The following is a 24,236-nucleotide window of genomic DNA, read 5'->3' on the forward strand; positions in this document are numbered from 1 at the left end:
GGGGCTGAGATGACTGAACTAAGGAGTTCCGAGCGGAGGTGTCCCCGTTGCACAGAGGCGGGTCTGAGGTTCGGCGACACCGCCCGGGTTGTACCGCGTCAGACCCTGGATAAGGCCGGCCATGGCTGGGTCCCCTCTGTTCTCCCGCCGCTACCGGCCCAGCTCCACCCACAGAGTCCGATGGCGGTGGCGGCCCTAAGGGACCCGCCTCAGGTAAACGCTTGTCCTCCGGGCCCTCACCGCCCTCACCCCACCAGACACTAAATCCCCTGCCCACGTGCCCGCAGCTCAGGCCTCTGTCCAGGACGGTGAGGCGGTCGTGGATGGGCTCTGTTTCTGACAGTGTGATGGTGCGTGGGAGAGGGTGAAAGGCGTGGGGACCGGCAGGTGCAAAGGCTTGGAGGTGGGACTGAGGAGGGAGGATTCGGGAAACCTGTAACTGTCTTGTATTTGCATGGAGTGGAGAATGTGAGGTGGACTCGCACCTGCACTGTCAAGCTGAGAGGTTTGTACCTCCGTTCTGAGGACCCTGGCAGCCATGGTGGGTTGTGAAGAGAAGAGCTATATAGTCTGATTTAGGGTTTTAAAAGCTTTCCAAGAGCTACTCTGAGGGAGAACAGATTGGAATGGTGGTGATGAGGGTAGTGAGGCACAGGGAGGTTGAGTCCTTGTCCAACATAGAACTGGGAAGAGGCAGCACTGAGGTCTGAAGCAGAGAGTTTAGTCTTTTAGCCCAAGGTCATCTGGCCTCCAGGGCTGGCGAGAGGTACAGGGAGTTTTGAGCCCCTGGGAATACACCTTTATCGCTTGCTTCTGCCCACAGGTCCCCATGACTGAGGAAGCACTTAAGGAATCTACACAGGGAAGTGGATGGTGTCCCAGGCCCTCACTGGCTTGGATCTCACTCATATGAACTTGAGATTGTGGTGTCGTGGGACTCTTCACATGCCATTTTCCCAGCCCTTGGATTTGGGGATCTGGGAGAAATCCTCTAGACACATTCTAGTCCAGGCCAAGGGTTTCATGGAAGAGTTGCTTTCTGGTCATCTGTGAAAAATGGTGTAGAAGGTTATACCAGAAACAGTTACCAGCATGTTCAAATGTTTGGTAGTGTGTCCACCAACTGGGAACCGGGCACAGCAGGTCTCCTTTCTTTTAGCAACAGAGAGCAAGGGTACAGGAGTCAGTCTTGTAATGTGGCTGTCTGAGAAGTTGGGCATCTATTGTGGAGGTAATGGGAGATTTGGAAAAGAGGAGGGAGATGATCTTACTTAGGTCTAAACAGGCTCCGTCTGGTTACAGAGTGGAAAACAGACTTTGGGAGGGGGAAGGATGACCAGGGAGGAGGGTACTGCAGAAGTCCTGGTGCGTGTTCATGGACCACAGTAGTGGCTGTGGAGTTGGAAGAAGTGGTTGGATTCTGGATCCATTATTTAAGAAGGGCTGCCCAGATTTTCTGATTTTGAGAGTGGGAGAGAGAACGGTAAGAGTCAGTGATGGCACTAAAGTTTTGGTCTTAGCAGCTGAAAGACTGGAATCTTCATTAACTGAGATGAGATAATCAGTAGTAAGTGATTTTCATTGGGGATATCAGGAATTTTGGGTTTGGCTGTGTTAAAATTATGAGATTTCTCAGAAAACAAAGGAGTAGTGGCATCAGGTGGGCAGTACAGAGGTTTGGAAATCTGGGGTGTGGTTCGGGATGGAGACATCTGAAAGTGGTGGCTAGTGTCTGCACCAGTGTGGAACTATGGATTGTATTTAGAAGGTGGAATTCAGGCCATGGCGATAATGTTACTAGCAGGTCAGAAAGAATTGTATGAGTTCCAAGAATTGATCTATTGCTTGGGTACCTGGTTGGGGGTTATGGACATCATAAACACAGATGTAGGAGAGAAATAGCCGTGAAGGGAGTATGTGTGGGGCCGGAGGTGTTGGCAGGTGTCCAAGACTTCCAAAGGAAGAGTAGACAGACAGATGCAGAGGCAGAGAACAGAGATAAGATGCATTTGCTAGAATTTTGTGGTGAGCTTTGGTGGGATGTCTCAGTAGATAATGTAGATAACATAATGGGCAAACGTGGTTATCTGTGAGAATCACTATGCTTAGTGTGGGTACCATTGTGGCTGGGATTTTAATGAGGGTTAGGTCGAGAGAGGATTGTGGCTGCTGAGGGAATGAGTACAGCCTAAAAGTAGGAGAGGGTTATGGGTATCTGAAATACACATATGGTTCTGTATGACTAATGTTGAAGCTAGAATTAGAAACAGTTAGAAAGGCCTTCAAATGGTGTTGGGATCCATCAGAGGTCTTGGGTAGAATTGGATTCTGTTTGAATTTGCCAGGTTCTCTGGGGTGAGTCCAGGAAGATGACTATAGTGTGGGACAGAGAGTTGACAGTGGCTGCGAGGATGTAACCGTGGGGTCTGGAGATGTGAGAGAGGTACATGTGGAGAGAGGGAGCATGAATTGATGGACCTGGGCCCTGGTACAGCGGACTTACGGGTGATGGGTGACTCCACATTTTATTGTGAGGCATGATATGGAAGACCCCCTGGAAATTGCCTGGCAGGAAGAGATGGAGCCATGCAGTTCTGTCCCTGAGCATCTCTCTGATGGCATCTCTCTGCCTACCTGTCTGTAGTTGCTGAGGGCTGGGCGCAGTGATTAGTGGAACCATGAGGAGAGAGCAGTACCCATGGCATCAGGTTCTGGTGTCTCATCTGAATTGGGGAGCCTGGAAGAAACTTGGGCATGAGCTGGATGTGTGCAGGATGGATTGTGGGTCCTCAGGAGAGAGGACCAGTGGTTTCATCTGTCCCCATCATGACAGGGCAGTGTGACTTTGGAAGACGTGGCTGTGTACTTCTCCTAGGAGGAATGGAGTCTCCTTGATAAGGCTCAGAGACACCTGTACCATGATGTGATGCTGGAGATCTTTACACTTATATCCTCACTGGGTAAGACCTGCACACCCACCCCTATGACCTGGGCTAGACTTTGCCTTTCTGCTTTTCCTTAGGGGCTGCTCTGTCCTTCCTGCATCCAAACCATGGGGACTACTTCCTTTCCTAGTTCCTTTGGAAGGTGCTGCTGTTGCTAGTGCTGGGTTGTTTGCACTGCCCTTTTCTCTCCTTGGAGACCTAATACCTGCTGCTCTGAAGCCTAGTAGGAAGCCAAATGGGTCCCATCTTGCTTGCTTCCTCCCTAGTTGGGTGACTTTCCAGATCCATGGTTCCTAGGTTTTGCTCCCTTCTTCTGACAGTTCTTTCAAGCCTGCCTGTGCCAAGAATTGCACATCACTGGGCATGGGCACTAGTTAGGTGCACTATGAGCTGTGTTTGTGATACCCTCATCTGAGGTTCCTTTTGTAACATTTATTTTTCTTTTCTGTGCTCTGTTATGTGATGTTTCTTTGGGCTGGAACTGGCCACTTGCCTGTCCTGTCTGTCCCTTAGGACTTGAATTTTCTAAGTCCCATGTAGTTAATGTGGGTTGCAGGGGAGAGTCCTGGGTGCTTCATAGAATGGCCCACTGTGGCATGATGGTCTAGAGGGGGCCTGGCAAAGACATGACATCAGGGTTGTGTTCACATCATACCAGGAACCTGTTCAAACTAGTGTTTTGGTGCCACTGCTGGGTGCCACCCCTCATTTCCATCTCTTCTTCCCCATTCTTTATACTTGGCCAGCTTGTCACTTTAACTCTGACTTCTGGCCCCTGGCTATACCCAACTTTCCTTCCTCCACCTGTTACCTATTCTTCTCTACTGCTGCATCTGCAGTGTTCTCCAGTGTTGGCTCACATGTAACAGGTGGTGTGCACATATCCTTGATAGTCCTTGAAAACCAGTTAGTCATTTGCAAACGGATTTTTCTATCCCTGGACAAAAATTTCTGTACAACACTCACATGTTAGCAGCAGCTAAAGCACTGCTCAAGGTGTGAGGAGTGAGTTGAAAACTGCCTGCCTCACCTCACTCTGCTGTATCATATTCTTAACATTTTTTCATCTTGTGAGGCTTCCCTACTTCTGTAACATTTTAGAGTCCCAGTACTGCAAAACAGCCTCTTCCTCGTCCTGATTCCAACTCCGTCATCCTGAAAACCACCTCATGTATTCATTCTTTGGTGTGTCAGACACGTATTTGTGATGTGGCTGCCACCAGTCCCCAAAGTGAAGTCCCCACGTACTTCACTAACATTTTTCTGTTTTCAGGTTTTTTGTGTGGCATAGAGAATGACAAGGCTCCTTCAGGACAGAGTGTTTCTCAGGAAAGAATGCCACAAATAAGGACTCTAAAGCCAGATCCGTTAACCCAGAAAGCTCATCTCTGTGAGATGTGTGTTCCTGTCATGAAGGACGTTTTGTACCTGGCTGAGCATCAAGGAACATATACTGGGCAGAAATCGTGTACATGTGTAGCATGTGGGGAACAATTCTATTTCAGGGCAAATATTCACCAACACCAGAAGGAGCACAGTGGGGAAAAACCCTGCAGCAAGGGTATGAACAGGACCTCCTTTGTGAAGAGCTATGGAATCTATTTTTCAGGGAAGCCTTTCACCTGTGGGGAGGGTGGAAAGGACACTGTGGGCCTTTTCCAGTACCAGGCCACTCCCAAAGCAGTACTGAATATACACAGCAGTACTGGCTGTGAGGAGGCCTTTCACTGTGGAAAAAGTCCTTACAAGTGTGGTGAATGTGGGAAAGCCTTCCGCTGCAAATGTACACTTGTTCAGCACCAAAGAATTCACTCTGGAGGACTGTATGAGTGCAGTGAATGTGGGAAAACCTTCACTTACAAGCACACATTTCTTTGGCACAAGACGCTTCATACTGGAGAAAGGCCTTTTGAATGCAGTGAATGTGGGAATGCCTTCAGGTTCAAATATAAAATTGTTCAGCACCAGCATATTCACACTGGAGAAAGGTCTTATGAGTGTGCCGAATGTGGGAAAGCTTTTGCGTGCAAATCCAAACTTGTTCGGCACCAGAGAATTCACACTGGAGCAAGGCCTTATGAGTGTACTGAATGTGGCAGATTCTTTAGACAAAGTTCCAGCCTTGTTCAGCATCAGAGAATTCACACAGGAGCAAGGCCTTATGAATGTGGTGAATGTGAGAAATCTTGTAGCCAAAGCTCCAGCCTCATTCAACACCGAAGAGTTCATACAGGAGCAAGGCCTTATGCGTGCAGGGAATGTGGGAAATCCTTTAGCCAAAGCTTCAGCCTCATTCTACATTGGAGAATTCACACTGGAGAGAGACCTTATGAATGCAGTGAATGTGGAAAATCTTTTAGCCAAAACTACAGCCTCATTCAGCACCGTAAACTTCACACTAGATAAAGGCCTCAAGAGTACAGCCAACATGAGAAAGCCTTCAGTTACCAGTCTGCTCTGATTCAACACCAAAATCTCACAACTCAGATCTAAGTTTTAGGAATTCAGCTAATGTGGAAAAAATATCTTCTGGATAAGGAAATCTACATAAGATAATGGCCTTAGACCTTCAGGGAATGTGCTATCTCTTTGCTCAATGTGATAGCACTAGAGAGCCTCTGTGAGGAGCCATCTGCCATGAGTTCCAAGTATGTGAGAAATTTTCAGGAGCGGCATTTCATATTTTACCTGCTCAGGAACCTTGCCATAATTAAGTCACTGCAGGTCCTCATAGTGTGCATCAGTCACCACAGCATGCTCAGAGAAGACAGATGTTTGTACTCTCTCTCCCATTCTCTAGAGGAAATCGTAGTCCAAGCCCCTAGGGAGTTCCCATTCCCTTCTCTCTAACTAGTTATGGCATGGACCTGACCCAGTTTGGGCCCAAAGGACCCAGTCTGGGAACTGCTGGTGGCTTTTCCTTTTCCTTCTTCACAGCATTGTTGGTCTTAGAGGTGAAACTTTTGAAGCATTTTCTGTCCTCCAAGTCACCAACCTGGGAATGATCTGCTGCATATTGCTCTGATTTGTACAATAATAAAAATCTTATTGTTTAAGTCACCTTTAATCTTAACAGTTTTATTCACTATGTGGGGTAGTTGAAAACAGAATTTGAAAAACAAAATGAAAATAGAATTTGGCTTTGCTAGTGTGAACAGGTAGACAGGTTTCATGAGGGTCTCAGGGAACAGTATGGTGTAAGAAAGTCTGTCTTATTGCAGTTTTTGTCTAAGCTGTATTCCTGTCTGTGGTAAAATAAAAAAGTAAATATTCGATGTTTGTCCCTGGTTCCTGGCAGAGATCTTCTAAAACCCTTGGAATTTCCTGAGTAATAAGAGTTTTTTTGTGTGATAATGAAATGACTCAGGGTGGAGGCCTGTACAGATCTTCAGCGTGGGGGCTGGTCACCAGATATTAGAGGGTTAGAAATTTTAAGCCCCACCCCTGACATCTGGGGAGGGGAAGGAGCTGGAGATTGAGTTCAGTCACAATGGCCAGTGATTTAGTCAACCATGCCTACGTAATGATACCTTAGTAAAAAATCCCTAAACAGTAGGGTTTGGGGAGTTTCCATGTTGGTAAACACATCCAACCAGGAAGGGGGGTATACCCTGATTCCACTGGGTTAGAGGCTCCTGTACTTGGGGTTCTTCTGGACCTCACTTTATCTGGCTGTTGACTTGTGTTTTCATAATAAACTGTAATTGTAAGTATAGCATTTTCCTGAGTTCTATAAGTCATTCTAGCAAATTATCAAACAAGATTTGTAGTCGACTTGGCAAAAGTGAGGGTAGCCTTGGCACCCATTTTGTGGTTGGCAGTCTTATGGGACTGAGTCCTTAATGGGGGGGGTCTGCACTAACTCCAAGTAGTTAGTGTCAGAATTGAATTGAATTGTAGGATACCCAGTTGGTGTTGGAGAATTGGAGAATTGGTGTTGGAATGACATATTTGGTGTCAGAAAAAGCCATACAATGTACAACGCCTTTTGGGAAAGACTGCTGGCATCTGTGGTCCTAATAAGTACCTTGGATGCCAGGGTTTTTTTGTAGGCCCAAAGACCACCCTCAAGAGAGCACAGCTGTTACAAACTACAATACTTTTGGAACTGCAGTATCTAGGATGTGATAATTGTTCCCAGGTATAGTGAGAAATCAGTAGCACTTAGATTATGCAACATGACATTATTGAAGCCTGATAGTCTAAAGTGAATTCAGAAAATACAAAGTGCTGATTAATCTTTCTTTGGCTCTGAAATTATTGTGAGATTCTTAAATATTAAAACCACTTTTAAAAATCTTCATATCAGTATTTACCATTAAACTTGGAGTTAAATCTTAGGATCGTCTCTGCATGGAAATTTTATTAAGACCATAGATGATGACTTCCTCATTGCACAATTTCCACCTACACTTTTATCAGCCCAGAGAACCTTTGCTGCAGTCTCCATGTTCCATTTGCTCAGCCACCATCTCTTACAATGAGCCTCACTATAGGCGTATCTCAGATGTTGTGGGTTCGGTTCCAGACCACTGCAGTAAAGCAAATATTGCAGTAAAGGAAGTCACATGAACTTTTTGGTCTCACAGTGCTTATAAAAGTTATGTTTATACTGTAGTCTATTGAGTGTGCAATAGCATGATGTCTGAAAAAACAATGGACATACTTTATTTAAAAGGTACTTTATTCCTAAATAAAAAATGCTAACCATCACCTGAGCCTTCAGTGAGTCATAGTTTTTTGCAATAGTAACATAAGAGACCACTGATAAGGATCATAACAAATATAATAATGATGAAAATGTTTGAATTGTTGCAAGAATTACCAAAATGTGACATAGCCATAAAGTGAGCAAATGCTGTTGGAAAAAGACAGCACCAAAAGACTTGCTTGATGCAGAGTTTTGACAAACCTTCAATCTGTAAAAAAACACTCGGTGTCTGCAAAGCACAATAAAATGAGGTATGCCTATAAGTTGCCTTTTGTTTGAAGGGAACACATATTGCAGAGCTGAACTGTAGTTCTAAAACTTTTTTTTAATCTTAAGTTTTTGTTTTTTAATATTTATTTTATTTATTTATTATTTATTTATTTATTATTTTTTGTGTGTGTGTGTTACGCGGGCCTCTCACGGTTGTGGCCTCTCCCGTTGTGGAGCACAGGCTCTGGATGTGCAGGCTCAGCGGCCATGGCTCATGGGCCCAGCCGCTCCGCGCATGTGGGATCCTCCCAGACCGGGGCACGAACCCATGTCCCCCACATCGGCAGGCGGACTCTCAACCACTGTGCCACCAGGGAAGCCCTAATATTTATTTTTTAATTAATTAATTTTGGTTGTGCCAGGTCCCAGTTGTGGCACGCAGGATCTTAGTTGCAGTATGCAGACCTCTTAGTTGCAGCATGCATGCAGGATCTAGTTCCTTGACCAGGGATTGAACCTGGGCCCCTTGCATTGGGAGCACGGAGTCTTACCCACTGGACCACCAAGGAAGTCCCTATTTTTTTTTTTTTTACCCTAAATCTGCACTCTTTGATCTGACATCCGGAATGCTAAGGGCTTCTTAAAATCTTATTTTTGCTTTGTAGACTCACCCCACTTGAATTCTTATTATGAACTCAGTAGCATCTTCATGATGTGTCATAGGCCATTTATAGTGGAACATATAATTCCTATTTATGGTTCTAATGAGAACTGTCCTTACAGCACAACCACTAGATCCCAGCAGTTAGGGAAGTGTACTTGCACCCTACCCCAATAACCCTTGGCCCAGTTGCACATGCTAGCCACTTACTGCAGCGAGCATAAGATGCAGATACAGTGGAAGGCCAGATCCATCATCAGGTTCACAAACACATTCTCTTCTCTTCAAAGCTACATAATTCCTGAACTCAACAATCACTGCTCTAACATTCCATTGCTCCTGTTGGCTAAAACGACTCCATATTTCGATTACTTATTAGCCTTACTAACTGCCACCACCTGCAAACTTCACATCACTTAGCTGGGGAATGTCCAGATAACCTAGGACCTCTTCTAGCCTGAATTGTCCTACTAATTAGTCCTACTAATTATCTATAAATGTTTAGTCCATCTGCTTAAAGAGCTATCATTACTGATCTCTCATTTAAAAGATTCCAAATCCTGGTCAAGGACTTTACCTGAATGCTCCAGTTGTCCCCTATTCCAGCAGCACCTTCCCCACTTCTGCTACTTGCCTGTCCAGCTTGGTGTTCCTAGCTTAATATAGTCACCAAAAACCTCAAGAATCTCAAAACTATTTGTTACTTCATATAAAGTTCCCCCAGGATTACTTCTATCTATATTAACATTCTGACTTTATACAGAGAAAAGAAAATCATTATTTGATTTTATTTGATAATACCCTCTGCCTCCCAAATCTAAAACAAATATCTTATGGACTCCCTTATGTTGAGAAGGTAGTGATGCCTCCCCTGAATTTAGGGTCAATCCCTCCATTAATACCATCTAAGGATGATTTTCCCATGACTTAGCTTCTGAGGGGTTTTGTTCTTGGTTTTGTAAATCTATTGGTGATAAACCACCCATCATTGATCTTCAGTCTTTTAATCTGTTTTACAAAGAGCATCAATAAAATTTGTGTACTTCATAAAATAGCTACCCTTCACTTTATGATCTAGTACATTTTCTGTTCTACCATTTCTCTCCCTCGTGCTTTATGGCTAAACTTTTATGAGCACTTTCTCTCTTTTTGTTTCTATTACCTCAACTCCTATGTAGTTCTCTAATCATTCTAATGAGAGTTTTTATCTTCACAACTCCATCATCATTAATGAAATTAAGATTTTCCTTAAAGTTCCTTTCAGGAGCTTTTGACACCATTTTTTTTTCCTTTGTATTCTTAATATACTGGATTTGTTTTATTTATTTATTTATTTATTTATTTATTTATTTATTTTTTTGCGGTACGTGGGCCTCTCACTGCTGTGGCCTCTCCCGTCGTGGAGCACAGGCTCCAGATGCGCAGGCTCAGTGGCCAGGGCTCATGGGCCCAGCCACTCCGCGGCACGTGGGATCCTCCTGGACTGGGACACAAACCCATGTCCCCTGCATTGGCAGGCAGACTCCCAAGCACTACGCCACCAGGGAAGCCCTGTTTTTTTTTATTTTTTAATTAAAAAAAAAATTTTTTTTTTGGCTTGTTGTGCAGCTTGCAGAATCTGAGTTCCCCGACCAGGGATTGAACACGGGCCACAGCATGAAAGCCTGGAAGGAATCCTAATTACTGGACCACCAGGGAACTCCCTGGATTTGTTTTTTTTAAATGCATTCCCTTAATATTGTAATAAACAGGAGCTCAATCAGCAGTTATTTCTCTCTTCACAGCCTATACAGAGACAGGAGAAGATGATGGAAGAGTAGGACATGGAGATCACCTTCCTCCCCACAGATTCATCAGAAATACATCTACACGTGGAACTGCTCCTATAGAATATCCACTGAACGCTGGCAGGAGACCTCAGACCTCCCAAAAGGCAAGAAACTCCCCAGGTACCTGGGTAGGGCAAAAGAAAAAAGAAAAAACAGAAACAAAAGAATAGGGATGGGACCTGCACCAGTGGGAGGGAGCTGCGAAGGAGGAAAGGTTTCCACACACTAGAAGCCCCTTCGTGGGCGGAGACTGCGGGTGGCAGAGGCGGGAAGCATCAGAGCCACGGAGGAGAATGCAGCAACAGGGGTGCGGAGGACAAAGTGGAGAGATTCCTGCACAGAGGATCGGTGCTGACCAGCACTCACCAGCCCGAGAGGCTTGTCTGCTCACCCGACGGGGCGGGCTGGGGCTGGGAGCTGAGGCTCAGGCTTCGGAGCTTAGATCCCAGGGAGAGGACTGGGGTTGGTGGCATGAACACAGCCTGAAGAGGTTAGTGCGCCATGGCTAGCTGGGAGGGAGTCCGGGAGAAGTCTGGAGCTGCTGAAGAGACGAGACGTTTTCTTGCCTCTTTGTTTCCTGGTGCGCGAGGAGAGGGGATTAAGAGAGCTGCTTAAAGGAGCTCTAAAGATGGACACGAGCCGCAGCTATCATCATGGACCCCAGAGACGGTCATGAGATGCTAAGGCTGCTGCTGCGGCCACCAAGAAGCCTGTGTGCAAGCACAGGTCACTTTCCTTACCTCCAGTCCCTGGAGCCTGTGCAGCCTGCCACTGCCAGGGCCCCGTGATCCAGGGACAACTTTCCCAGGAGAACGCACAGCGCGCCTCAGGCTGGTGCAACATCATGCCAGCCTCTGCCGCCGCAGGCTCACCCTGCACTCTGTACCCATCCTCCCCCCGGCCTGAGTGAGCCAGAGCCCCCAAATCAGTGGTTCCTTTAACCCCGTCTTGTCTGAGCGAAGAACAGACGCCCTCAGGCGACCTACATGCAGAGGCGGGGCCAAATCCAAAGCTGAACCCCGGGAGCTATGCGAACAAAGAAGAGAAAGGGAAATTTCTCTCAGCAGCCTCAGAAGCAGCGGATTAAATCTCCATAATCAACTTGATGTACCCTGCATCTGTGGAATACCTGAACAGACAATGAATCATCCCAAATTGAGGAGGTGGACTTTGGGAGCAAGATAGATTATTTTCTCTCCTTTTCCTCTTTCTGTGAGTGTGTATGTGTATGCTTCTTTGTGAGATTTTGTCTGTATAGATTTGCTTTCACAATTTGTCCTAGGGTTCTGTCCGTCCATGTGTTTTGTTTGTTTTTTTACTTTTTAAAAATGTTTTCTTAATAATAATTTTTTATTTTAATAACTTTATTTTATCTTACTTTATTTTATTTTATCCTCTTTCTTTCTTTCTTTCTATTTTTTCTCCCTTTTATTCTGAGCCATGTGGAGGACAGTCTCTTGGTGCTCCAGCCAGGCGTCAGGGCTGTGCCACTGAGGTGGGAGAGCCAACTTCAGGACACTGGTCCACAAGAGACCTCCCAGCCCCACGTAATATCAAACGGCAAAAATCTCCCAGAGATCTCCATCTCAACACCAACACCCAGCTTCACTCAAGGACCAGCAAGCTACAGTGTTGTACACACTATGCCAGATAACTAGCAAGACAGGAACACAGCCCCATCCATTATCAGACAGGCTGCCTAAAATCATAAGGTCACAGACACCCCAAAACACACCACCAGACATGGACCTGCCCACCAGAAAGACAAGATCCAGCCTCATCCACCAGAACACAGGCACTAGTCCCCTCCACCAGGAAACCTACACAACCCACTGAACCAACGTTAGCCACTGGGGACAGACACCAAAAACAACGGGAACTATGAACCTGCAGTCTGCGAAAAGGAGACCCCAAACACAGTAAGATAAGCAAAATGGAAAGAAAGAAAAATACACAGCAGATGAAGGAGCAAGGTAAAAACCCACCAGACATAACAAATGAAGAGGAATAGGCAGTCTACCTGAAAAAGAATTCAGAATAATGATAGTAAAGATGATCCAAAATCTTGGAAATAGAATAGACAAAATGCAAGAAACATTTAACAAGGACCTAGAAGAACTAAAGAGGAAACAAGCAATGATGAACAACAAAATAAATGAAATTAAAAATACTCTAGAAGGCATCAATAGCAGAATAACTGAGGCAGAAGAACGGATAAGTGACCTGGAAGATAAAATAGTGGAAATAACTACTGCAGAGCAGAATAAAGAAAAAAGAATGAAAATAACTGAGGACAGTCTCAGAGACCCCTGGGACAACATTAAATGCACCATTTGAATTATAGGAGTCCCAGAAGAAGAAGAGAAAAAGAAAGGGACTGAGAAAATATTTGAAGAGATTATAGTTGAAAACCTCCCTAATATGGGAAAGGAAATAGTTAATCAAGTCCAGGAAGCACAGAGAGTCCCATACAGGATAAACCCAAGGAGAAACACGCCAAGACACATATTAATCAGACTATCAAAAATTAAGTACAAAGAAAACATATTAAAAGCAGCAAGGGAAAAAAAACAAATAGCACACAAGGGAATCCCCATAAGGTTAGCAGCTGATCTTTCAGCAGAAACTCTGCAAGGCAGAAGGGAGTGGCAGGACATATTTAAAGTGATGAAGGAGAAAAACCTGCAACCAAGATTACTTTACCCAGCAAGGATCTGATTCAGATTTGATGGAGAAATTAAAACCTTTACAGACAAGCAAAAGCTGAGAGAGTTCAGCACCACCAAACCAGCTTTACAACAAATGCTAAAGGAACTTCTCTAGGCAAGAAACACAAGAGAAGGAAAAGACATACAATAACGAACCCAAAACAATTAAGAAAATGGGAATCGAAACATAAACACCGATAATTACCTTAAATGTAAATGGATTAAATTCTCCCACCAAAAGACAGACTGGCTGAATGGATACAAAAGCAAGACCCGTATAAATGCTGTCTGCATGAGACCCACTTCAGACCTAGGGACACATACAGACTGAAAGTGAGGGGATGGAAAAAAATATTCCATGCAAGTGGAAATCAGAAGAAACCTGGAGTATCAATTCTCATATGAGACAAAATCGACTTTAAAGACTATTACAAGAGACAAAGAAGGACACTACATAATGATCAAGGGATCGATCCAAGAAGAAGATATAACAATTGTAAATATTTATGCACCCAACATAGGAGCACCTAAATACATAAGGCAAATACTAACAGCCAGAAAAGGGGAAATCGACAGTAACACAATCATATTAGGGGACTTTAACACAACCTATACACATTCTATTGGTAGTCTTATGCAATGGCATGGTTGTAAATATCATTTTAAGCTCAAAACTTCCAAACGTATATTTCCATCCAAAAATCCAGTGATTGTCTAATGATCTACTTTGTAACCTATTCCTGGACATCTGGTAGACATAACACACTCAACACCTTCAAACTTCTCCTCAGGTTTCATTTAAAAAATTTTTTTAAACTTTACTTATTTAGAGCAGTTTTAGGTTGACAGCAAAATTGACAGGAATGTACAGCAATTTTCCATATACCCATGCCCCCATATATGCATAACCTCCCCCATTATCAATACCCCCCACTAGAATGATATATTTGTTACAATTGATGAATCTAAAATGACACATTATCACCCAATGACCATGGTTTTCATCAGGGTTCACCCTTGGTGTACATTTTATGTGTTTGGATAAATGTATAGTGGCATATATCCATTGTTCTGAGCTGGTCTCAGTCTGTCAGTGAGGAATGTTGTCGTTGGACTGGCTCTTGTGGCTCTCATTGTGATTGCAAGATGCCCTTCAGCAATATCCAGGAAACTGAAAAAAAATATAGGTTTATTATTATTTTTAAACAGTTGTTTACTACATTTATTTATTGATTGATATTATTTGGCCGTGTAGCATGTGGGATCTTAGTTCCCGGATCAGGGATCGAACCTGCACCCCCTGCAGTGTAAGCGTGGAGTCTTAACCAATTGACTGCCAGGGAAGTCCATATAGGTTTATTATTTACAAACCTGGAAATTACATACCACAGCTGGATCCACATAGCAAGGTCGAGGGGAGAGAGAGAGTTCATGGGCCTGGGGTTCTGCTTTTATTGTGGTCGAGAGTGGGGGTGTAGGGTGTCATGGGCTTACTCTTTATCGGGGAATTAAAAACATAAGAGTAGGAGTTTAAAGCACAGGAAGAGAATAAAACAAGTAGCCCAAATGGTCAGTTACTGAAATCAACCAACAGCTCCTAAAGCAAAGGGTCCCAAGTGGGAAAGGCAACCTGGCTCTTTATCTAATCACCTGGATGGCAATGTTGTTTATTACAGATAGATATCTTTGAAGTGGATGCCTCTTTGATGCCTTGGCAAACAAAGTTTACGTCAGGCACTTGCGTTACAAAAAAGAAAATAAAACAACTGTCAGGGCTTACACTGCAACCCACTATTAGATTTCCATTCAGATGAGTTTCACTGCCCTAAAAATTCTCCACCTTTTTATCCCTCCCTCCTGCCTAAGGCCTGGTAACCACTGATATTTTTACTGTCTCCATAGGTTTGCCTTGTCCAGAATGTCAGAGTTGAAATCATACAGTACGTAGCCTTTTCAGATTGGCTTCTTTGCCCTAGTAATATGCATTTAAGTTTCCTCCATGTCTTGTCGTGGCTTGATAGCTCATTTCTTTTTAGAGCTGAATAGTATTTCCTTGTCTGTATGTACCAGTTTATTTATCCATTCACCTCCTGGACATCTTGCTTGCTTCCAAGATGGAACATTGGCAGTTATGAATTAAGTTGCTAAAACCATCCATGATGTGCAGGTTTTTGTGTGGACAAACTTTTTCAATTCCTTTGGGTAAATTCCAAGGAACAAAATTTCTGGATTGTATGGTAAGTCTATGTTTAGTTTTTTAAGACACTGCGAGACTGTCTTGCAAAGTGGCTGTGCCATTTGCATTCCAGCCAGCAATGAATGAGAGTTCTTGTTGCTAAACATCCTCACCAGCATTTGGTGTTTTCAGTGTGTGAGCTTTCTTTTAATTCTGCTCTGGTCACAGCTTTCGCATTTTCAGTCGATGCCAACCCCATCCTTCCAGTTGCTGAGACTAAAAATTCTAGGGATCATCCTTGACTCATTCTTTTTCTCATACCACAGAACCAGCCCCATAGGAAATCTGATTGGGTCCACTTTCAAAATATATCGTGAGTCTCACCACTTTTCATTACCATGTCTGCCCCCAGCCTGATTAGCACCATCCTCTAGCTGGATTTTTGCAGTGGTCATCTAACTGATTTTCTGTATCCTAAGGTTGTTTTTTTGCAGTCTGTTCTCAACTCTCCAGCCAACATGACCCTTCAACACTATGAGTCAGGTAGTGTCCATCTTTGATTAAAATCCTGGAAAGACTCCTCCTTTTACTTAAAGAAAATTCAAAAGTTTTACAAGACCCTGAGGCACTTCACAGGCCTTTAGCCCATGTTCCTCTCGACCTCCTTTTTTTTTTTTTTTTGAATTAAAAAAGTATATTTATTTAGGGCTTCCCTGATGGTGCAGTGGTTGAGAGTCCACCTGCCAATGCAGGGGACGTGGGTTCGTGCCCAGTCCGGGAAGTTCCCACATGCCATGGACCGGCTAGGCCTGTGAGCATGGCTGCTGAGCCTGAGGGTCCGGAGCCTGTACTCTGCAACGGGAGAGGCCACAACAGTGAGAGGCCTGCGTACCGCAAAAAAAAAAAAAAATGTATTTAGGCTGCACTAGGTCTTACTTGCAGCATGTGGGATCTTTAGTTGTGGCACATGTGTGAGATCTAGTTCCCCAGCCAGGGATGGAACCCAGGCCCCCTGCATTGGCAGTGTGGAGTCTTACCCACTGGACCAACATGGAAGTCCCTCTGACCTCTTTTCTTTTTTTCCTATAAATTTACTTATTTATTTTGGCAGCCTTCTCATTTTGGTAGCTTCTCTTATTGCAGAACATGGGCTCTAGGCACGTGGGCTTCAGTAGTTGTGGCTCGCAGGCTCTAGAGCACAGGCTCAGTAGTTGTGGCACTCGGGCTTAGTTGCTCCATGGCATGCGGGATCTTCCTGGACCAGGGCTCGAACTTGTGTTCCCTGAATTGGCAGGATGATTCTTAACCACTGTGCCATCAGGGAAGTCCCTGACCTCCTTTTTAAAACTCCCTTCCTCACTCACCTAGTTCCATGGGCATCAGCACCTGGCTTTGCTTAGGACATGACACTGGCTGATATAGTTCTTGGATATGCACAAAAATGCCACATGACTTAATTCATCATTTTTCAAGTCTTGCCTGAAGTATCCATGAGGTTTCTCATTACTACTCTATTTAATATTACACCGTCTCATTCCCTGCTCTTCCCCGAAATCCAGCTTTTTTCCCCCAAGGCACCTATCATCATACAGCATATCGTATAATTTACTTATTTTTTCATATTTGCATCTTTGCTTCTCTCTTCCATCTGTAAGTATTTTAAAAACAAGGAAATATGAGTGGACTCAGTGACATTTGATGTGGTGTGTCCATTACGTTTTGTAGCTTTGGGGACTGATAGAACATTTCTAAACATTTCTTTGATCCTTGCAGTGTACACTACACGGAAACTGGGCGATGGCTTCTTAAGAAAACTGAAGCTCCGCCCCGTCCTCAGAGCCTCGGGGCCCCAGCGTCCCTTGTGGTTCCACGCGAGGGCGTCAACTAGTCGCTGCGGCTGGATGGCTCAGCGGGAACTACATTACCCAGAAGCCCGTGCGCCGCGCAGCGGCGGCACTCTTAAGGGCATTTCCGTACGTGCGGAAGTCTGGGAGGGACTTCCGGTACCTTCGCAGCGGACATTTTGTTGGTTCTTGGTCGACCCATCAGAGCATAACATCGGGAGCAGTGGTTCGATTCAGAGGTGACGGAAAGTGAGAAGGCGCGAGAGGCTACCCTATCCTCGATGCAGAGTGGCTCGGTGGTGGCAGCGCTCGCGAGAATTCCGCCGCCTGGCCGAGCGACGGCTATGCCCGGTTTCCGACCTGGGATCCCTCCCGAATCTGTGTGGTCCAGACTGTGATGGCGGCGGCCTTGGGGACGGACCGGCTTAGGTGGGTGCTGCGTTTCCCGGATCTTGACGCGTCCTGCCCCCCACCTTCGAATCGTAGGACCCCAAGTGGTGCCTGTTGAGGCTCTTCTGGCCCAGACTCCAGGGCGTTTGCGGATGGAGCCGCCATTTCTTTTTTTCTTTTTTTGTTTGCGGTATGCGGGCCTCTCACTGTTGTGGCCTCTCCTGTTGCGGAGCACAGGCTTCGGACGCGCAGGCTCAGCGGCCATGGTTCACGGGACTAGCCGCTCCGCGGCATGTGGGATCTTCTTGGACCGGGGCACGAACCCGTGTCCCTTGCATCGGCAGGCCGACTCAACCACTGCGCCATCAGGGAAGCCCAAGCCGCCATTTCTAATAGCCAGTGTGGTGAGACGTTTAAAAGTGGTACCCCGCCGAGCCACTAGCAGAAGCAAAGACTTGGGGTTGTCACTTAGTCGGGAACTTTCGGGAAACTGGGGTGTTCACATCTTTAGGAAGCAGAGAGTGTGAGTAGTTAATGCCTGGAACGTCAGGGTGAGGCGAGTGCTTTCATTAGGAGGACGTTGGGAGCCGTGGAGGAACATGACGTGATCAGGGATTTTTAAAAGTATTCCCAAAGCTCAGGGGAAAACAAACTAGGGTGGGGTGGAGATGATGAGGATGTTGGCAGGGAGCCCGGTGAGGAGGCCACGAACTCCAGGAACGTTGTGGTGGTGGCTGTACCACAACAGTGGCAGGGGAGGGATTGGGACTGGATAAATCATTGAATTCTGGAGAGATTTTAAAGATAGAACCAACAGAATTTTCTGGTGCGTTAGATACGGCTGTGAGTGAAAAAGGGATGTGAAGGGCCACCCAAGTTTTGTTTTGTTTTCCCCTGAACATCTGAAAGAATGGAAATGGGTAAGTTAGACGAGGGAAGCACCTTTCAGGGGGAACAGGAGTTGGACTTAGGACATGGTAAATCCATAGTGTTTCACAGTATTGGCGTTACATAGGCATTTGGATATGCTGGTCTGGAGTTCTGCAGAACAAGCTGGGCTGGAGACCTCTGAGGAGTGAGGTCTTATCAAAGCCTGGAGATGAGATTTAGGGGGAGAATGTTAAGGTTGTTATTTTATGTGGTTCCCTGAGGTGAATGAGTACAGGGAAAAGGGGTGGACGTCCCTGAGATTTCCTCCAGAAAGGAGAGGTCCTGGAATATGAAAGGGTTATGGGTGGTGTCATCAGGAGAGAGGGCTGTAGGGTATTAGGAACCTGACCTGAGATGGAGAGCAAGGTGTAAGGTGCTATAAATTTGTCACTCTGTGGACTCAGCATGCCCCTCTGTGGAGCCGAGGAAAATTCAGCCAGGCTAGTGGAGCAGCCCCACCCCAATCCAGGGCACTGTTACATCAGTTCCCTGACTTATTAGGTGAGGAGAGATGATGAACACCTCTAATGAAGGGCCACCAGCATGCTCACCTTCAGAGGAATATATACCAGGTAGGCTGGTTTGGTGAAACGGTCTAGTGTATACCTGGCAAGTATACGTTAGCAGGCAGTTAAAAATTAAAAATGTTTAGGCATGATAAATTTATATCACTGCTTAATTGATTGAAAAACTTGTCTCTAAGTATTTGATTACAGTGAAAATTCTTAAATATCAAGTTTTATTAAAGACTTAGAAACAAACCCAGAACTTACAAGAACTTATTATGTACTTCATTTGAGCCAAAAACATTTGCAAAACTGTTAAGAATGTGGATGGTAAAAGTTAATTCAAAGGTACTTGACGCCTACTAACACGTCTGATACAGACAGCCCTATTAGGTGGATACCACCATTATCCCTGCTTTGTACGTGAGAACACAGAGAAATCTTGGATCATGGTTACATAGCTGGTAGGAGGCAGCACTAAGGTCTGAGTATCTTAAGTTAGACAATCTGAAATCATCCTCACCAAAGGGCAAGGTAGGGATGAGAGGAACAGTTGTCTTTGAGATCCCACTGTGGTAACCTGCCTCTCCCAGCTCCCTCTTCCTGCCAGATTGCTGTGGTGGCAGAAGTGATTAAGATCCCTGCATAGGTGAGTGCAAAGTGTACAGGTCTTCAGTCAACCATGATCTTGGCAACCCATTATGGCAGATAATGGTGTCTTCAGAATCTTAACCTACCCTTCTGCCTGCCATTGGGTTTGGAAATCCTGGTGTCACCAGAGGCCTTGTGCCCTGCAAACTATTCTGGAATTATATGGAAGGGTTTCCATTTTCAGCAAGTAATGGGAAGAAGTATGGAACAGTGCCCATGGGAACCAGCATATGCAAATACATCACTTGAGACTGAACCGGTCTTGTTCGGGGAACTTTAGTTCTCCATTATGTCTAGTGATTAGAGAGCAGGGGACAGGTTTCATCTCTGAAATGGCAGCCTGTGGAGCTGGGCTTCTGTTCTGAAAGTGGTGGGACCCATGGAAAGTTTGGACCAGAGAAGGGAGTGATCTCATTCTGGTCAGGGTTTCTCTGGCTGCCCAGTGAAGAAAAGACTATGGGGGTAGTAAAGAGGACTGCTGATGATGGCTGGGCCAGAGTGGTGACTACAGGGGTAAGAGACAAGTGCTTGGATTCTGGTGGGGTTTGTTTATTTGTTTTTATTTTTAAAGTAGGACCAACCAGATTTTCTGATGTGGAGTGTGAGAGAAAGATGGGCAAGAGTCAGAGATGACCCCACAGTCTTTTGCCTGAGAGGACATAAGGAAGAAAAAATTCTCAATTGAAATAGTGAAGTTGGTGGTGAGAGTAACTTTCAGAGGTAATATCCAGAGTTAGGTTTTGATCATGTTGAATCTGCAGTGGTCCAAAGACATCTGAGTTGATGTATCAAGTGGACAGCTGGACACATGGGTTTGGAGTTCAGAGGAGGGATTCAAGTTGGAGACATCCACAAGGTGACAGCCAGTATGTGATTAGGGTAGAGCTGTGTATCAGATTTAGAGAGAGAACCTTTATGTCATGGTGGTAGTGCCTTTGAGGGTCTGGAAAGGAAGTGGGCACAGTGAAGTGGAAGTAAGAGTTACCTTAGAGGCAAGAAAAGGGAGGTTAGTGTCCATGGTGAGCAGGGAAAATAGGATCTGGCAGTTGATGAAAGGGAGAAAGTAGACATGAGATGAATGCTGAGGTAAAGCAGTAATAGAGATGACATGAAAGACCAAAGCTGTTGCTTCTTCCCCTCTCTGTGCTTTTCAGGTTTTTGTGGTGACCTTTGGTGGGGACTGGGGAGTTTTAGTTGAGCTGGTAGGTTAGTTCAGAGCTAAATTGGGTCAGCTGCAGAGTCACTATGTTTGGGGTAGAAGGCCAGTGGGTATGGGCTTTGAATGAGAGTTTAGCAGTAAGTGTTAAGCCTGTGACTGATGAGGGTATAGTATCCCCAGCATGCAGTAGCAAGGTGGAAAAGGTCTGGCTTTATCTCATAATCTGCATGTGCTTCTGAATTGCTGAAGCTTAATCAAGGAAGGAAGAAATTAAAAGCTGAGTTTGGAAATACCTATGACAGTGGAAGCTGTTGACTGGCGATGGATGTAACCCTGGATGCATTAACCAAGCATTCTCTGGATGCCATGTGGAGGTTTACATCTGGGAGGTACCTACTTTGGGAGCCTCCTTAGATAACGAGGGAGTTGTGGTCTAAAGAGTGATGTGTCCATGGAGATGGAATCTGAATTCATGGCCTGGGGGCTCAGGTACTGAGGGATTTAAGGGGAATGTGGAGGTCAAATTCGTGTATGAGAGGCATAATCTCTGGATCCCATGGGAGCTAGCTGGCTGGAGAAGTGTTGGTTCCTGCCTGCCAGGCCCAGACTATACAGTGTGTCTGTCTGTCCACTTGCTTGTTGTTCTAGGCTGGGTGAAATGATTAATGGAAAATGAGGAGAGAGGAGGCATCAATTACACCAGGGCCTGCTGTATTGTTTTGTGTTGGGGAGCTGGGGAGGAATGTGAAATTGTGGTGGATACACTGGGAATCCTGGGGAGAGAGGTTGCCCTTGTGCTGTTGTGCTGTTCATGTAGGATCATGTGACTTTTGAGGGTGTGTTTGTGTATTTTTCCTGGGAGCAATGGGGACCTCTTGATAAAGCTCAGAGACTCTCATATCACAATGCAGTGCTTTCTATGCTTTGCTCTTACGGCTTTCCTGGGTAAGGCCCTGCATATCCCAGTTTTCTGGGCTATGTTCTGCTCTTCCTGTTTTTCCCCTAGAAGTTGCAATTTCCTTCCTATAGCTGGACCGTGGGCACTCCCTCACATACATCCTCTGGGTGCCAGGTCTTGGCTGGGTATGCTCCCTATGCTTCCCGACTTCTGTTGCCCCAAAATTGCCATGAAGGATTTGAAGGTCAAGAGTCTTATGGTCAGCCCAGTAGATACTACGCTGCCTGGCCTCTTCCTGGGTGGATGGCTCTGTCTACACTCAAGATGCCTTTTTGCTCCAGATTATGTCTCCTTTCTTTAATTGACATTCCCTTGGGCCTATCTCTGTCATGAATTACAGTTATGGTCACTGATTGTGGGGCCTATAGATTGTTCCTTTAAGGTTTTCATTTTGTATTTAATCTCTCCTGGGTGGGCTACCCTGGGCCATTGCTTTCCTCTTCACTTGCCCTGTCTTTCCTGTGTGACTTGTATCTTCTAGATCCTCTGTGGTTGCTGAACTGTAGCAGGGGAAAGGTGAGTGCCTGATTGAGAGGTCCTGACTAGCCACAGCAAAAGAGACATGGACAGGCCCTGGTGAGCGGGAGCCTGGGCAGGATATAACTTCAAGGATGGGTTCAGATAGCACCAGAAACTTGTCCTATGCCCACTGCTGTTTTGTGCCCAGGCTATAAGCCATACCTTATTTCTCTTTCTCTCCCCATTCTGGACTCTTTACATACTTTGCACTTCTTTTCTGATCTGTGACCCAGGGCTGCCCACCCCACTCATCAGTGCTCTCTACTGCTCCCTCTGTGGTGCTCTTGTCTGTTGGACAATGCTAATGTGCCATGAAACATAAGCATGTACTTAAATAGTTTTTGAATATGAGTTACTCATTTTAAATCACATTTCCTGGGCCAGGACATAACATTTCTGGATAGTACTCACTTGTCACCAATAGTCAAGGCCCTTCTAAAAGTCATTTGCAAGGTGTGAGTCGGAGATCTTGCCTGCCTCTTCTCTCTCAGCTACACCCCATCCTGTGTCTTTGCTGTAAGGCCTTCCCCATTCTGTGACCCACAGAGTCCAGTACTGCACAGCAGCTCTTTCTTTAACCTAATCCCAAAGCTGTTGTCCTGCCAGCAACCCTGTGGACTCAATCCTGGGTGTGCTAGATGCTAGATACACATTTGTGATGGGATTTCCCATTCCCACTGAAGACAGCATGCTGTTCAGCAGCATTTTTCTGCTTTCAGGTTGTTGGCATGGAGTGGAGAATGAAGAGGCACCTTCTGAGCAGAGTGTTTCTGTAGCAGTGTCACACGTTCATACTTTCAAGGCAGGTTCATTGACCCAGATGGCTCACCCTTGTGACTTACGTGGCCCAATCTTGAAAGATATTTTGCACCTGGATGAACACCAAGAAACACACCATGGACTGAAACCTTACACATGTGGGGCATGTGGGAGACAATTCTGGTTCAGTGTAAACTTTGACCAGCACCAGAAACTGTACAATGTAGAGAAACTCTTAAGAGGAGACAAAGGCAAGACCTCATTTGTGAAGAACTGTAGGGCCTGTGAAGAACCTCACCTGTCAGAGAAGTCCTTTGCATGTGAGGAGGAGCAGAAGAACTTCCAGACCAGTTTGGGCAGTCACCAGCAAAAGGCCACCCACAGCAAGAGGAAAACAAGGAGCACTGAGAGTGGGGAGGCCCACCACATTAGACAAATGCATTACAAGTGCAGCGAATGTGGGAAAGCTTTCAGTCGCAAAGATACTCTTGTCCAGCACCAGAGAATCCATACTGGAGAAAAGCCTTATGAGTGCAGTGAGTGTGGGAAAGCGTTCAGCCGCAAAGCCACACTTGTCCAGCACCAGAGAATCCACACAGGAGAAAGGCCTTATGAGTGCAGTGAATGTGGAAAAGCCTTTAGCCGCAAAGACAACCTTACTCAGCACAAAAGAATTCACACTGGAGAAATGCCTTATAAGTGTGGCGAATGTGGCAAATACTTCAGCCATCACTCCAACCTAATTGTACACCAGAGAGTTCACAATGGAGCAAGGCCTTATAAGTGCCACGATTGTGGGAAAGTCTTCAGACACAAATCCACACTTGTTCAGCATGAGAGTATCCACACTGGAGAAAATCCTTATGTTTGCAGTGAATGTGGGAAGTCCTTTGGCCACAAATATACCCTTATTAAACACCAGAGAATTCATACTGAGGCAAGGCCTTTTGAGTGCACTGAATGTGGGAAATTCTTTAGTCGAAGCTCTGACTTTATTGCACACCAGAGAGTTCACACAGGTGAAAGGCCTTTTGTGTGCAGCAAATGTGGGAAAGATTTCATCAGAACCTCCCACCTTGTTCGGCACCAAAAAGTTCACACTGGAGAAAGGCCATATGAATGCAATGAATGTGGGAAATCGTATAGCTTAAGCTCCCATCTCATTAGGCACCAGAAAGTTCACACTGCCGGAAGGCTTTAGGAGTGCTTCCATCACAACAGAACTCTGGCGAGGAGCTCTGTGTCTGCCTTTAAAGAGGGAGACATCAATCATGTATCGA

At 45.4% G+C, this 24,236-nt stretch overlaps 1 protein-coding gene and 1 pseudogene across 1 annotated transcript; both read left to right on the plus strand.

The window, feature by feature from the left end:
- The first annotated feature begins 180 nt into the window (after positions 1-180).
- On the plus strand, positions 181-17,592 carry LOC103073784 (zinc finger protein 211-like; annotated as a pseudogene).
- Positions 17,593-22,885: 5,293 nt separating this feature from the next.
- LOC103074059 (zinc finger protein 134) lies at positions 22,886-24,176 on the plus strand. The gene has a single exon (XM_007457512.1). It carries the CDS (start codon positions 22,886-22,888, stop codon positions 24,155-24,157), a length of 1,272 nt encoding a protein of 423 aa, XP_007457574.1. The 3' UTR covers positions 24,158-24,176.
- Positions 24,177-24,236: the final 60 nt, after the last annotated feature.

This window comes from Lipotes vexillifer, unplaced genomic scaffold, assembly GCF_000442215.2.
Source record: "Lipotes vexillifer unplaced genomic scaffold, Lipotes_vexillifer_v1.1 scaffold995, whole genome shotgun sequence".
NCBI lineage: Eukaryota > Metazoa > Chordata > Mammalia > Artiodactyla > Lipotidae > Lipotes > Lipotes vexillifer.

Coding starts and splice junctions, on each gene's coding strand:
- LOC103074059 (XM_007457512.1), top strand. CDS start 22,886: ATGCTGTTCAGCAGCATTTTTCTGCTTTCAGGTTGTTGGCATGGAGTG.